Genomic DNA, 15,716 nt, shown 5'->3' with positions numbered 1-15,716 from the left:
AGCAAATAGATAGCTAGCCAGGTAGCCAGCAACGGTGACCTCGTTCAACCGGGAATAACTCAAATAGATCAAGTTAGCTAGCTAGCTAATAGATAACGAATAGATATTAGCATTATTTCAAAAATATAGTAGTATGCATTTTCCAGTCAAAAATAGATATTCCTTTTTTTTTATTAATAATTAATTTAATGTTAAAATAAACAATACAAAATGTGATGCTGCTTAGTTTCATTTATAGAAAAAAACATGTGCTTCTTCAAAAGATGATTAAAAAAAACGGATTTTCAAATTGCATTTTTATTTACATATTTTACATTTATAACCAATAACATATATTTTAGATAACTAATACATTTTGACTGTACAGTACAAGGAAAAACGTGACGGGGGGGAAAAAAATGTAATCTGCAAGCCACTCATCTGATTTCATTAACGTTGGAGCGCCCTCTAGCGCCATTTCCTTGCCATTACCACTCATTTCCCAGCAAAGGTGACAAAAGCATTCATGGCGGAAAATAAAGTTAAACGTCTGCTTGTAAACAAGAGCAAATAGCTGACCTGTGTCCAAACTTTAGGCATTGTGTGCATGTAGCATCTCTTCGATTTCCTGGTCCCACAGCTCGTCCCGGTTTTCTGACTCGGCGACCACCTCGTACTCCTGGAGCTCCTGCTGAAGCTCCTTCTCCCAATCAGACTGCTCTTCTGCCGCAAACACCATCACGCGACATTCGAAACTATAGTACCACGACAACAAGATATTCGTGTGGACGTACAGTACAGTGTTACCTCAAGCTTACGAACTTAAATGGTTCCCGGACAGAGAGTGTAAGGCGAAAAGTGTGTATCCCAAAAATTAATTTCCCATAGGAAACCATTAAAATGAGAATAATCCGTTCCCAGGTCCCTATAAAACATAATTTTCTACTTTATTTTGTAAGCCTTAAAACTACACAAAATATACCTTATACCTTATTTTATGTATAATAAATGTGCTGTTGTATTGTATTTAAAGCAATAAACTGTACCGTATAATAAAGTAGTTTTATTGACCTTTATGATGGTTGATGATGTAGTTTCCTCTTGATGATATCCGAGTGAAGTTGCCGTGCTTTCTCGGCGATAATACCCTCACTCCCCTGCTCGCTGCTTTCCGTTAATCCAAATCAACCGAAGTTTTTCAATTATTGCCTGAGACCGTTGCTTAGACAACACAGAAACACCTTTAGCCACACATAGCAATGGTCGACTTAGCATACTGGTACTGGGACGCTAAATCACACAAACGCACACTTTGTTCGTGTTTTTCGATGATTTCCTTCTTCTGCTCGACTGTAATTTTCTTTTGTGTCCTCTTCGGTTTAACACTAGCCTGTGGTGGGGTCTTTTTACGGTCCCATAATAGCAAAAGTACTCCATTTGATAACAAACCACATCTGCACTCAAAGAAAGGGGGTGTGGAAAAGTAGTCAGGCAGCCACGGTGGCGCTGTTCGGGCGTGTGGCTTGGCCGAAAACTTGTCCGCCAGCCATTGTAGCGATACATGTGTTTCCCGAAAACTAGTTTGTACGCCAAGATTATATTCTCGCGAATTTAATGTTCGTAAAGCGATAAAGTTCGTAAACTCAAGCGTTCGTAAACCGAGGTATCGCCGTACATCGTTTTTTTTTACATTCCGTGAATGAATACTTCATCTTATCAAGATATCATGACTACTTTTTGCGTGCGCTAGTCAATCACACGTTCATTCACTGTCCGCCATTTTAGAGTAATTTTCAAGACCAACCGTCAACAGAGGCGGCGTTGTCCTTCTTGTCGAGCACCAGCTGCTCCATTCCTTTCTGTAGATCTTCGTGGTCGATGGCCGCCGAGTCGAAGGCGTCGCTCACAAATTCGGAAACTCCGGGACTGGTGGAGATGGAAAAGTCTTCCTCCGGAGCGGGCTGAAGAACCACATGCATAAATTATTTATATGAGATTAATAAGATTTTTTATGTGTTTGGGGCTGTAATTATTTTTTTCTTTAAGTATTTTTTTTTACTTTTTCCAGTATTTTTTCCCTGAGAAAATATTATGGAGAAAAAAATGTTTTGTCAATAATTTTGAAAACGTTAAAATGAAAAAAATACTTGTGCAAAATTTAAGATATGAATTAATTGAAAAAAATATTGAGTCTGAAAAAAATGGCATATGGAATCATATTATTATAATATTTAACTCATTCACTGCCATTTCTGAATTCATTCGGGTTTTGTTTTTTCATGCTTGGGTGCCGATAGAGCGCTAGCTATGGCTTGTGGCAATATTTTTTCCCTTCCACGAGGGGGCAGAATGTCCTCTTTTTTTCATGTTAGCGCTTTGTTCCAGCTTCAGTTGCTGTTAGATCACTATATACAGTGAGACCTCAACTTACAAACACCTCAACTTACAAACTTTTCATCTTACAAACGTCAAATTTCTGAAAATTAAACCTTATAATAAGCACTATTTTCATAATACACACCCACCACGGCTGGCGGAGTGATCTTCGGCGGAAGCACACGACCGAACAGCACCAGAGGTTAAGTTACCAACAGTCCTGATGGAAGGTGACTCTCCTTCCATAAGCCATCAACGACCATCAAAAAGGTAAATAAAACTTTATTTTACAGCACAGTTTATTTCTTTAATTACAGTCCTCATGTAATGTGCCTCTCTTTCCAAACAGCAATTCCCTTTGACCTCCAACGCCATTCCATCAAGCCATCAATGACCATCACAAATGTAAATAAAGTGACTTTATGATACAATGAAGTGTATTTCTTTCATTACAATACAATAGCACATTTATTATCCATAGAATAAGGTATGTTGTGTGTAGTTTTAAGGCTTATTTAGTTGAAAAGTATATTTTATGGAAACCCGGGAACGGATTATTCCCATTTTAATGGTTTCCTATGGGATTTTTTTTTGGAGATACACACTTTTCGCCTCACACACTGTCTGGGAACCAATTAAGTTCGTAAGTTGAGGTCTCACTGTAAATCAATTTGTATGTATTGTATTTATTATTTATAACTTAATTTATGGTTTTATCGTTCTCGTGTTTATTGTACTTTTAATTGTAAAGTGTCCTTGGGTGCTTTGAAAGGCGCTTGTAACTTAAATGTATTGTTATTATTATTGTATTCTATGTTGTACATCTGACCCCATTTCAAACTCAGATAACTCCAGACTAATATAATTTACTTTTTCATGTTGCTACCTTTTGCTTGTCGCCGATGGAAACAGGTGGTGTTTTGGGCCTGACGTTATCTGTAAGGACAAATGAGGATTAGCTCCGATACAAAAGCGCGTCATGTGATGCATGTCATGTGATGATATACCTGTTAAGATGACATCACGGGGTGAGATGACATCCTCTCCGTCGTCGCTCGACTTTTGCTGCTGCTTCTGTTGAGCCGCAAGCGCCGTCAGCTGCGCCGACTGCTTGATGAGCGACACGCGGTAGAAGTAGTTTCGCCAAAACACCTCCTCCTTCACGCTGTCAACAAAAAGCAAACACTGAATCATGTTAAGAGACAACACATGTGATGATGGCGACTGACTTTATTTGGATATTTTTCATCAGGGAAAAAAAAATCCTTGCAAATTTTAAATACAGGTAACATCCGACTTACGACCATCCGTACCTCCGGACCCTATTTTTAATTCTACGCCTGGTGCCGCAACGCGCTAGCAGACAGGCAACGCGTACGACAATTTTGGACAGCCAGCCAGCATCTCACTCTCGCGCAGCAATCGACCGTGTGATGGCACCAGAGTTTGCGAGTCATTTGGCCTCCGAGTCTCTATTCAACATTTTGAATTGATTTTGACTTACGACCATTTTGACTTACGACCGTTTGATCGGAACTTAACTCGATCGTGAGTCGGATGTTCTATCTATCCATCTACCTATCTACATACCTACCTACCTATCTACTACCTACCTATCTATCCATATATCCATCCATCTATCCATATATATATATATATACAGTAAAGTCTTGTTATATCGATATCGGATATATCGATAATCCCGGTTATATCGATACTATTCTGTGCACGCACGGAGAAAATTACATGCAAACAGGGTTGGATATATCGATAGTCCCGGTTATATCGATATTTTTTCGGACTCCCTTGAATATCGATATAACGAGACTTTACTGTGTATATATATAGGATGCTACCTGTATTGTGAAAAATGTAACAAAAAATCATAAGACTAACCATGTTGATTTTTTTCCATTTAACTCATTCACTACCAGACATGTGCAAAAATGTGTCCACTCCAATGCCAGGGTTTTTGTCATTATCACTCGAATTCCAGGACCCACAGAATATTGAGTTTCCGCCGAAGATCACCGTGGTGGGTGTGTATTATGAAAATAGTGCTTATTATAAGGTTTAATTTTCAGAAATTTGACATTTGTAAGACAAAAAGTTTGTAAGTTGAGGTGTTTGTAAATTGAGGTCTCACTGTATGCTACTTTTGTTCAACTATTCCACAGAAAAACGTCTCCTGTGACTATAAAGTGACCTTGAGAGTTTTGAAAGGCGCTTAGAAATGAAATGTATTATTATTATTATTATTATTATTATTATTATTATTCAAAACAAAAATATTTTTCCTCACAAAACAGAAACTTTATTTGATCAGTTTAACTTTTTTTTGCCAAATAAAAAAATATTGATATGAAAATGTATTTTCTTCATAGCAAAAGCTTTCAAAGATCACTCCAAAAACATCTCGTTTTCTTCCTCTTGAATTAACAGTTTAGCATTTTTTATGCTAATTTTTTTTCCTTGTCACGCAAAGAAAATCTTAAAATGTTTCGGGGAAAAAAAATCTTGGGATAAATTCTATTTTCTCATCAAAAAATATCAATAAATTCTCATGAATCAGATAACGTAGATATAAACGTGTTAGGTACTGACTATTTGGGCACCAAGTCAAAGCGCATCCGATTCAGCAGCTCATCTTCCTCCAGCATGACGGCGGCCAAAGGAAACATTTGCTCCATGTCAAAATGGAACTGCACACCAGCCGGGGGGTCACGTAGGAAATTACGTTTATCCTAAACATGGAACAAAACACCTTCACTGTGAGTTATATAAGGTAAACGTTCTCATGGATAGCTCGCGAGAGGAGTTATCACATTGCGCTGAATATTCAGGAAGTCTTGTTTTCGAGTTGATGACGATCCCCTAAGTGACGTCACAGAGGGAACGCCCCTGACCGAAAAAGCGACACACAATGCATTTTGGGTACTTTTTTTTCCTCTGAAAACACCGCGTCGATGGCGAAATTAGAAGGAAAACTGTATAACTAACGCGATGGTGAATCGTTGTGTGTTGCACCAAGACTACTATTTCAGAATCAGAATCAGAATCATCTTTATTGCCAAGTATGTAGAACACACAAGGAATTTGTTTCCGGTAGAACACGCTGCACTAGTATCATCATCAAAAAAACTGCTAAGTGGCACTATACAGCTCCATTTTGGCTACTGTTGAAGAGTTCAAAGAGTACTATTTGATACTAGTTGACACAAATTCCCAGCAGACAAATCAGCCCATTTCCAACTGAGCTTGGGCGCCATCTTGTGCATTTTCTGTGTGCTACATTGCAGTCCAGACGGCTCAAATTGATACGGAAGGACTTCTTTAATCGATTGAAAACATGTATGCTTTCCTCTTCAGAACTATTTGAATCATATTCATAACTGGATGAGTAATAAGAAAGCATCTTCTCCAAATCTAAACTCTCTGAAGCCATTGTTTTGATTCTGGAGCATGGCAGTGTGTGACCAATAGTGACGCCACAAACAGGGGGGCGGGACTTTCTTTATCTACAAGCTCATTTTGGGGCAGTTTTTGGACATTTGAAGTCATTTTTATTGGTGTTTTGCATTTGACTAAAAATATCAGCCTGCGTGTTTTTGGGTATTTTAGATGCTATAAAACATTTTTCTGGTGTCAGTTAGGAAACGGTGTTGTTTGTCCTTTAAAAAAAATGCTCACAGCTGAGAGGGCGAGGATCTGTTGCTGGATGGTCTCCTCCTCATTGTAGCCCACCCAGGGGGGCACTGCTGCTTCTGGGCACACAAACACACCATTGAATAAGATCAAGGCTTGTATTCTTATTTGTATCATCCTTTTTTTAAAAAATGGTATACATTCTACTGTACCGGATCTTTTGGACTTTTTTTCCTGCACAAATTTTTCTTGCTCTTTCTGAAAGTCTCCGAGGAAGGTCTGCACACAAAGGTAAATGATAACAAAGTTGACAATATTTAATAATAATAATAATAATAAGCATTAGAGCGTAAGCATACCTTGTCAATGATGCCGTCAATCTTTCCCTCCTCGACACTCTTCTTAATGGTTTGTGCCGTCCCAACCACGGACTGTGAGATCTTCTTGGTTGCACTGGTTGCGAAACTGAAAATGAAATCTAGACAGGGAAGAGTGATGGTTTATAAACATGCATCATTGAGGGAAAAAGAAAAAAAAATACCTATTTTTTTAATTTTTTGGGGGGCGAGGATAATAATAATAATAAGAAGAATACATTTCATTTCTAAGCGCCTTTCAAAACTCTCAAGGACACTTTACAGTCACAGGATATTTTGTCTGTGGGTGAGCAGCGGCAGCCACATGCACCAGCGTTCACTCAACCCGGAAGTAACATAAAATGATCATCATTACACAACAACAACAACAATAATAATAATAATAATAATAATAATAATAATAATCATAATAATAATAGTCATAATAATAATCATCATCATCATCGTAATAATAATAATAATCATCATAATAATACTACTAACAATAACACATTTAATGTCTAAGCGCCTTTCAAAACTCTCAAATCAAAGGATTTTGTGTCGACGTGCACATTCCACCATGATGTCCCTGATCCACTGGTAAAAAGAGGCTTTGATCCTCTCCTTTTTCATCTAGAACTGCTTCATGTCATCACAAAGAGGGTACAGCAAGTCCTGAAGAATGAATGACCCTGTGTGTCTTTGTTTTGTCATATTATTTGTTATTTTTTTTATTTTTTTTTTAACTTTATGTTACTTCCGGGTTGAGTGAACGCTGGCACGTGTGGCTGCCGCTGCTCATTCGCAGAAAAAAATATCCTGTGACTGTAAAGTGTCCTTGAGTTTTGAAAGGCGCTTATAAATGAAATATATTATTATTATTATTATTATTAAAATGTATTTATTCTCATCATCTCAATAAATAAATGCATGTTCTGGTTGCTCGTGTTTTAATGCAATGTCGTGTTTTACGTTCGTTCTAAGGCTAAACTCTTCGTATCACGTGATTAGAAAAGAACACTTTTATCCAAGTTGTTTTATTTGAATCCCTTTGAACACAACTTTGACGTCTAACAAAAAAAAACAAACAAGGGTCGAATTACTGTCCTCCGCTAATTTAATAACGCCGTTTCTTGATAGTATTTATAATCTGTCATCTAATCATTGCCATGACTGACCGCCAAGTCCTTTATTGAGCTCCTGATTCGTCTCCACGTCATCTTGTCCTCCTTCGTCATGGTGGCCATCAGCTGCTGCTTGCTGTTTGTTTACCTCGTTTTGAGCTTCCACCACTTTTTCCTCCAACCTCTGCGCCGTTTCCTCTGCGTCGGCCGACGTATCGGCCTCCGCCGGGTTCTCCAAACCCAACCAAGACCCCAAACCTCGCAACATCGTCGAAAAAAACAAATTTCCAGGGGTAAACCTTTGTTGTTCTTTTAGACCTGATTCTTTAATGGGCGGGGGAGCGTAATCGTCCCCGGAAATAAGTGGCTGGCTGATTTCTTCTTCACTTTTTAAATCGAGCAGAATTGTACCTATACTGCCACCTACCGGAGAAAACGATACATTTTCCAACGTGAGTTTCGCAATAGTGGAAAATTTTATCATTCACGAAGATTAATGTATTTATGAAAACGATGAAATGTCGACGAATCACTCAAAACGGTGAAATAAATCCCCTTTGTAAATGTGCTCTCAAAATCTCGAATCGCGGATGATCTTGCAGTTTACGAAAGGTGGCGGTAACGAGTCATCGAGTGTCTTGAGACTACGCGTAGTAATTGGAGTGAAGGGAATTCCGGCTCTTTTCAGAGAGACGGTTATTTTGGTTCAATAAAAGGATCCGTCTCCTAAATGGCTCCTCAGTTTTTTTTTGTTGCCTAAATTAATTAGCTACCAAAAATCATGTAAAATTATGCGAAAAGCGAATTACTCATGTAAAAAATAAACTATATAAAATATTTGTATTTATTTGGCTTGATTTATATGTGCACATTATAATAATAACAGCATAATGTGATAACATTTGTCCAACTGTCTACGCCCCTCCCCCCCCCTTCTCCTCACTGCTGCGTGTGTCTGTAATTCTCCCATCCTCCTCTACCACGGATATCGACCAATCACGTGCGGCTTTAACCGAAGACGAGGGGCGGGGAAAAGTCACAAAAAAGTCGGCTCCCATTTCCGGCTCCTTGTTAGAAACCGACTCTCTTCGTTCTCTTCAGAAATCCGGCTCGTTCGCGAACGACACATCAGTACTCCATTGCGCGTTTACGACAACAAAATACACCACAGGTCAGTTCGTCTTTTATCGTCATATCAAAAACATCTCTGGCTTTGAAATAACTAAATCGTCCTTTGTTTTGCGCTGTAAAATGATCGGTTATGCAATCTGTTACATGATAAAAACCGAGTACAGAAATGGGATGCCAAAGTCCACGTTAAAAAAGCTTCATTTTTAAAATTTAATTGTCTGTGTTTTCGATCTGGGCAATAAATCATAAACGGATAAAGACCGAATGTATTATCCGTAGCTTTGTTTTACATTCGGCGTGCTTAGATGACTGCCAATTTGACGTCACGCGTTTTTCGTTTTTTCTTGTCCAATTCAGCACGTTTTTACGCAATGAAGACGCTCGTGGTGTTTGATTTCGACCACACGGTGGTCGATGATAACAGTGACACGTGGGTGATCAGGTAAATATTGAATATTATTTATATTAGTTACAAATGATTGAAGTCACGTTTCTCACTCGACATTGTGCTTTAGGTGTCTTCCAGGTCAGACGCTACCTGATACAGTGAAGGATTCCTACAGAAAAGGCCACTGGACTGAATTCATGGGCAGAGTGATGGATTATATAGGCATGCACGACAATATTATGACGACAATATTTGAGTGATTGTTAGGTAATAGGTAGTACGTACTCTTGTTTATGGTTGTTTGTAGATACTACTCTTATTTACGGTTGTTCATAGATAGCATTTTGGATGTTGAGCAACCTCCATTATTTATACAATACAATACATCCTAATTTATATAGCGCTTTCACAACAGCTGCAGCTGTAACAAAGCGCTTCACATAATAGTCAACACAAAGCAAAATAATAAACGCACCGGGAACATAAAAATATGGACAGTTGTGCAATCTTAATCTTATTTCCACTATTTGTGTCTGTGGATCATCTCGGCTGCAGAGTACAATGTGTATATTTAGTATTGTACTTTATAAGTATTTATAGATTTGTATAGCTGCATGTTTTATTGTAGTAATAATAATAATACATTTCATTTATAAGCGCCTTTCAAAACTCTCAAGGTCACTTTACAGTCACAGGATATTTTTTGAGCAGTGGCAGCCACACGCGACAGCGTTCACTCAACCCGGAAGTAACTCAAATAGATAGAAAGCTAGCTAGCTAGATGATAGATAGCTAATAATAATAATAATAATACATTGCATCTCCAAGCGCCCCTCAAAACTCGCTAGATAGGTGGCAAATACGTAGCTAGCTAGATAGCTTGCTAGATAGCTAGCGAGATAGATAGCTGCATTGCTAGATAGATACAAAGAAGTGAAGAGAGGAAAAAAAGAAATAAGAATAAAGTCAAGATGAAAACACTAAAAAAGTGACCCCCTGCCTACCTTCCTGGTTTTGCTAGTAGACACATTGCAAGACTGAAATGTGTCTACTAGACTAAATGGATTTGATATAGTAGAAGTTGTACTAGCAATGTTTAAGGATTAAAGGACAACCGACACCATTTTTTTGTTTCCGAACTGACATCTGAAAAACGTTTTATAGCATCTCAAATACCCAAAACACACATGCTGTTTCAGAAGGTCCCGCCCCCTTGTTCGTGACGTCACGCAAGGACGTCTTGTCTTGCTCTCGAATCAAAACAATGGCTTCAGATTCGGAGAAGCGCCTTTCTTGTTACTCATCCAGTTATGAATATGATTCAAATACAGTAAAGTCTCGTTATATCGATATCGGATATATCGATAGTCTCGGTTATATCGATACTATTTCTATGCATGCACGGAGAAAATTACATGCAAACAGGGTCGGATATATCGATAGTCCCGGTTATATCGATATTTTTTCGGACTCCCTTGAATATCGATATAACGAGACTTTACTGTAGTTCTGAAGAGGAAAGCATAAATGTTTGCAATTGATTAAAGAAGTCCTTCCGTATCATTTTGAGGCATCCGAACTCCAATGTGGCGGTCCCATAAAATGCACAAGATGGCACCCAAGCTCCGTTGGAAATGGGCTGATTTGTCTGCTGGGAATTTGTGTCAACTAGTATCAAATAGTAGTCTTGGTGCAACACACAACAATTCACCATCGTGTTATTTATGTTTTCCTTCTAATTTCGCTATCAACACGATGTTTTCAGACCAAACAAAGTACCCAAAATGCATTGTGTGTCGCTTTCTCGGTCAGGGGCGTTCCCTCGTGACGTCACGTCAGGCATCGTCACCAACTCGAAAACAAGACTTCCTGAATATTCAGCGCTAGTCTTAAAACGTAAAATATAGCTACATGCGTTGGAATCTTTGTAAAATACGCTCAGTAGAAGTCATTTCAAGTGATTTTACAAATTATGAACACAACTTGTCCGGGGCATCTGTTGTCCTTTAAATTCCCTAAATCTGAATTTCCCACTGTACTTTCTTCCCGCAGGCCAGCAAGGAGTGAGTGCGGAGCGCATCCGCGCCGAAATGGAGCGCATCCCCTTGACGGCGGGAATGAGCGAGCTGCTAACCTTCATATCACGGAACAAGAACGACGTGGATTGCGTGGTCATCTCGGATGCCAATTCTCTCTTCATCGAATGGATCCTGTGTGCCGTTGGTTTACGTTCGGCCGTAGACCGCGTCTTCACCAACCCGGCTGGAGTCAACTCACTGGGCCGCGTGGAAGTACGTCCCCACCACGAGCACGGCTGTCGCCGCTGCCCTGTAAACATGTGCAAAAAGAAAATTCTGGAGGATTATTTGGCCCAGCGAGATGAATATAGTCGCGTCTTCTATGTAGGTGACGGCAGCAATGATTTCTGCCCGGCTTCCTGCCTGAGGAGGTGCGATGTAGTCATGCCCAGGAAAGGATATGCACTGGAAAAACTGCTGGAGGGCAGGAAAGATGCTTTAGAAGCCGCGGTTAACGCCTGGAGCAGTGGAATGGAAGTCCTACATGAGCTACAAGCTTGTCTAAATTCGAAAGCGGACGTCATTCTGGACTAGCGGGTCTGAGGCTCCTAGCGTACCGTCATCAGAGCACAACCTAAATGGAACAAAACAAAATTATATAAATAGATAATCTTATATAGATAGATAGATAGATAGATAGATAGATAGATAGATAGATAGATAGATAGATAGATAGATAGATAGATAGGTAGGTAGGTAGGTAGGTAGATAGATAGATAGATAGATAGATAGATAGATAGATAGATAGATAGATAGATAGATAGATAGATAGATAGATAGGTAGGTAGGTAGGTAGGTAGGTAGGTAGGTAGGTAGGTAGGTAGGTAGGTAGGTAGGTAGGTAGGTAGGTAGATAGATAGATAGATAGATAAATAGATAGATAGATAGATAGATAAATAGATAGATAGATAGACAGGTAGATAGATAGATAGATAGATAGATAGATAGATAGATAGATAGATAGATAGATAGATAGATAGATAGATAGATAGATAGATAGATAGATGGATAGATGGTTAGATAGATAGATGGATAGGCTGGTAGGTAAGTCGATAGGCTCATAAATAGGTTGATAGGTATGTAGGTATATTGATCGATAGGTAGATAGATAGATCGATAGGTAGATATATAGGCTGATAGGTAGGTCAATAGGTTGATAGGTAGGTAGATAGAAAGATCGATCGGTCGGTCGATCGGTAGGTAGGTATGTAGATAGGTAGGTAGGTATGTAAATAGGTAGGTCGGTAGGTAGGTAGGTATGTAGATAGGTAGGTAGGTAAATAATCACTGCTATCGTGGTTTGCATATGACAATTCGAGATTTTGGTTCAGACATTAACAAGCATTATGGAATTCCACAAATTAGATTTGCTTTCACGGGCCGAATAAAATGATGTAGAGGGCCAGATTTGGCCCGCGGGCCTTGACTTTGACATCTATGTTTTTACATACAGTATAATGCACTCAATCGCCAATTGCTAGTTCTAAACACATGACAAATGTGTGCACCCCAAACACGCAACGAAGTGTGTGGTGAGCGTGTATGATTTACGTCAGCACAGCAGCATCGATAAAGCCTTCATGAATATTGCAAGCGGCAACACGTGATTCCAGCAGGCCTCGTTTGCATACTAAAGTAAAGAAAGACCCCCAGGGCAGCGCTGACATTCCTGCTTTGGACGAAACATAACATTGCATCATGCGCACACGCGTACACACACATATATATATATATATATATATATATGTATAAACATGTTTCTGAACAGCAAAAAAAGTACGACTCGGGATGTTGGGAACAAAAATAGCAAGAAAATGTGGAAGAAATCAAAAGCGCTTGCAAAAGGCAAGGAAGGACAAACCGTAAATTGGTTGTCAAACCAAAGGACAAGCGCATCCAAAACAGAAAATGGCGGCGATAACCCGTTGACCATTGTGTGTTTGTCCGTGCGTGTAAGCATTAGAGGTCTGATTATTATGTTATTAGTACAGTGATACCTCGGTTTACAAACCCATTGGCTTACAAACTTTTCCGTTTATGAACCTTAAATTAATGAACATTTTACCTTGACATACGAACATTACCTTGGCATACAAACTTTTTTTCATACACGGAGCTGCCTCAATGAGTGATGTGTAGATCGCGAACGAGCCCGTTCTAACAACAAAATGGCAGCTGACTGTTTCTGTCCTCTATCCCCCGCCCCCAGTCTTGGGTTAAAGCCACGTGACTGGTCAAGAACGTAGCAGTTAGGGGAGGTGGTTTAAACATTAAAGAAACAGGCAGACGACAGAGAGTGACAAAATGGATAAAAAACAGTGACATTTGGACTCGTTTCAACTTGAATTGTTCAAAGGGAGAGTGTAGACTGCAAGGTTAAAATTCCCATCACTCAGGCAATCAGGCTCCACAAATAAACCGCACAAGCCATCTGTACACTTGATGCAAAAAGCTATCAACCTTGCTAAACAGAACACAATTGATGAGGAACTAGATAAAATTATCACAGAGAAAGCACCTACAAGGGATCATTTCTCAAGATGGTGAAAGAAGAAGGCTACGTTCCTCATCAAGTGTTTAATGCTGAGGAAACCGGCCACTCCATTCCATCAAGCCATCAATGACCATCACAAATTAAATAAAACAACTTTATTGTATAGTACAGTTTATTTCTTTAATTATAATACCATAGAGCATTTATTATACATGAAATAATGTATATTTTGTGTAGTTTTAAGGCTTAGTAAAGTAGAAAATTATGTTTTATGGGGAACTGGGTACGGATTAATCTCACTTTAATGGTTTCCTATGGGAAATTAATTTTTGGGATACACACTTTTCGCCTTACACACTGTCTGAGAGCCATTTAAGTTCGTAAGCCAAAGTATCACTGCGCTTAACTTTTCATGCAGAAGGCAAAGTCAGAAACAAAAATCAAAATGTTTATTATTAATCAAACTGCTTTTGCTAAATGTGAGAGAAAAAAAAATACCCAATCGGGATCAAAAAGTGACCGGAATGAAATGTTGTTTTTATAAAGTGACTAAATTAGCTAGCTTTCTAAAGTGTCCTTGAGTGTTCAGAAAGGCGCTTGTAAATTAAATGTATTATTATTATCATTTCTAGCTGGCTAGCAAGCTATCTAGCTAGGTCATCGAGTCTACTTGACGTTTGGATGAAAAGGACTAAACGCGAGCTAGCTATTGGCTATCTATTTGCTATTTATTAGCTGGCTAGCTATCTAGCTGGCTTGCTTGCTATCGAGCTGGCTGGCTAGCTTTCTATCTGGCTAATAATAAGAATACATTTTGTTTCTAAGCGCCTTTCAGACTGTCAAGATCACTTTATACTCACAGGATAAGTTTCTATGTGGGTGAGCAGTGGCAGCCACACGCGCCAGCACTCACTCAATCTGGAAGTTAATAGATAGAAAGCTACCTAACCAGCTAATACATAGCTGGCTAGATAGCTAGCCACCTATTTATCTCTATAGCTAATAGATGGCATGATAGTTAGTTTTCTAATACACTGAATGTCACTATTAAATACACAGATAGAAAGCTAGCTAGCCAGCTAATAGATAGCCAACATATAACTAGCTACATAGCCAGCCACCAAGACAGCTCTATAGCAAGCTATCTATCTGTATATCTATTAGCTATCTATTACCTAGCTAGCTTTCTATCTATTTGAGTAACATCCGGGGTGAGTGAAAGCTGGCAAGTGTGGCTGCCGCTGCTCACCCACAGAAAAATCCTATGACTGTAAAGTGACCTCGAGAGTTTTGAAAGGCGATTAGAAATGAAATGTATTATTATTATATTCTTATAATTAAATAAGAGCTACATGATGAGCATAGTTGGATTTTTTTCCAAGATGGAGACGTGTAGTCGTCCGATCCTACCAGCAGGGGGCACTGTCGCTACACGCTGAATAAAGCATTTACAGTACTACGTATATTCTATTTTTACCGAGGAACTGATCCTTTGAGTCCTAATATTTTCCAAGTCTACGTGAGCTTTGTTCTTGACGAACATGAATGTGTGCCGTGGTAAAAGCTACAAAGAATAATTTTGTTTGGCTTGAGTCCACTTTATATGGCCACCTATCCCTTCCCCGCCGCGGAATTCATTGAAGCACTCAAGACTGCTGTGAAATAAACATTTTCAAGTCCCTTTTGTTTTTCCGTTGAAAGCTCGCTTTTACTCAACATCAATGCCAATGTTTCAAATCAAATAATCCTTGAGACGTTCCCTTCTCCTGAGGAAATAAATGCTGCCTGTATCCACGGATGGCTAAAAATCGTTTTGGCTGCAATTTCTTTTGAAAATTCAGCCCCATTTCATGGTCAATTAGGTCCTTTTTCCAGGGGTCCTTCAAAAAACAACCACCACCCCCTTTTGTTCAGATTTGTACCTTGTAGAATCTGCAAATGGTCAAGAGAGCAAAAGATTTATGTTTTTGTCATGGCGGAGAATATTTATGACTCACTCGCTACTAGCGACTTGTAGCAATAAAGGTAAACACATTACAGTGAGACCTCAACTTACGAACTTAATTGGTTCCCAGACAGAGTGTGTAAGGTGAAAAGTGTGTATCTCAAAAAAAAAAATCCCATAGGAAACCATTAAAATGGGAA

At 39.0% G+C, this 15,716-nt stretch overlaps 2 protein-coding genes across 3 annotated transcripts; one reads left to right on the top strand and one right to left on the bottom strand.

Moving 5' to 3' along the window:
• Positions 1-279: 279 nt before the first annotated feature.
• Positions 280-7,845, bottom strand: syap1 (synapse associated protein 1). 2 transcript variants are annotated; one of them, XM_088991500.1, is made up of 9 exons: positions 7,535-7,844; positions 6,360-6,478; positions 6,213-6,279; positions 6,046-6,119; positions 4,960-5,099; positions 3,363-3,520; positions 3,242-3,291; positions 1,784-1,940; positions 280-702 (listed from the first exon to the last, which is right to left on the bottom strand). In XM_088991500.1, the coding sequence occupies exons 1-9, from the start codon at positions 7,746-7,748 to the stop codon at positions 572-574; spliced, it is 1,110 nt and encodes a 369-aa protein (XP_088847626.1). In that variant the 5' UTR covers positions 7,749-7,844; the 3' UTR covers positions 280-571. The 2 variants fall into 2 exon arrangements, with proteins under 2 accessions (XP_088847626.1, XP_088847627.1); XM_088991501.1 differs by having other exon boundaries at positions 606-734; positions 7,535-7,845.
• An 812-nt stretch (positions 7,846-8,657) lies between these two features.
• Positions 8,658-15,381, top strand: phospho2 (phosphatase, orphan 2). The gene is made up of 3 exons (XM_088991495.1): positions 8,658-9,053; positions 9,127-9,221; positions 11,052-15,381. Exons 1-3 carry the CDS (start codon positions 8,917-8,919, stop codon positions 11,609-11,611), a joined length of 792 nt encoding a protein of 263 aa, XP_088847621.1. The 5' UTR covers positions 8,658-8,916; the 3' UTR covers positions 11,612-15,381.
• The last annotated feature ends 335 nt before the right edge of the window (positions 15,382-15,716 follow it).

Source organism: Hippocampus bargibanti, linkage group LG03, assembly GCF_051943395.1.
Source record: "Hippocampus bargibanti isolate YZ-2025 linkage group LG03, ASM5194339v1, whole genome shotgun sequence".
Lineage (NCBI taxonomy): Eukaryota > Metazoa > Chordata > Actinopteri > Syngnathiformes > Syngnathidae > Hippocampus > Hippocampus bargibanti.
Note: the sequence above shows the minus strand (reverse complement) of the source record. Positions and strands in the feature narration are given on the sequence as shown.

Bases quoted from the DNA above. Each gene is read 5' to 3' on its own strand.
- syap1 (XM_088991500.1), bottom strand. From the start codon at position 7,748: ATGTTGCGAGGTTTGGGGTCTTGGTTGGGTTTGGAGAACCCGGCGGAG. The intron at 3,521-4,959 runs GTCAGTACCTAA...TTTTGTTGACAG, and splicing joins TTTGACTTGGTGCCCAAATA to CGTGAAGGAGGAGGTGTTTT. The intron at 1,941-3,241 runs GTAGCAACATGA...GTGGTTCTTCAG, and splicing joins CCATCGGCGACAAGCAAAAG to CCCGCTCCGGAGGAAGACTT.
- phospho2 (XM_088991495.1), top strand. From the start codon at position 8,917: ATGACTGCCAATTTGACGTCACGCGTTTTTCGTTTTTTCTTGTCCAAT. The intron at 9,054-9,126 runs GTAAATATTGAA...ATTGTGCTTTAG, and splicing joins AGTGACACGTGGGTGATCAG to GTGTCTTCCAGGTCAGACGC. The intron at 9,222-11,051 runs GCATGCACGACA...TTCTTCCCGCAG, and splicing joins CAGAGTGATGGATTATATAG to GCCAGCAAGGAGTGAGTGCG.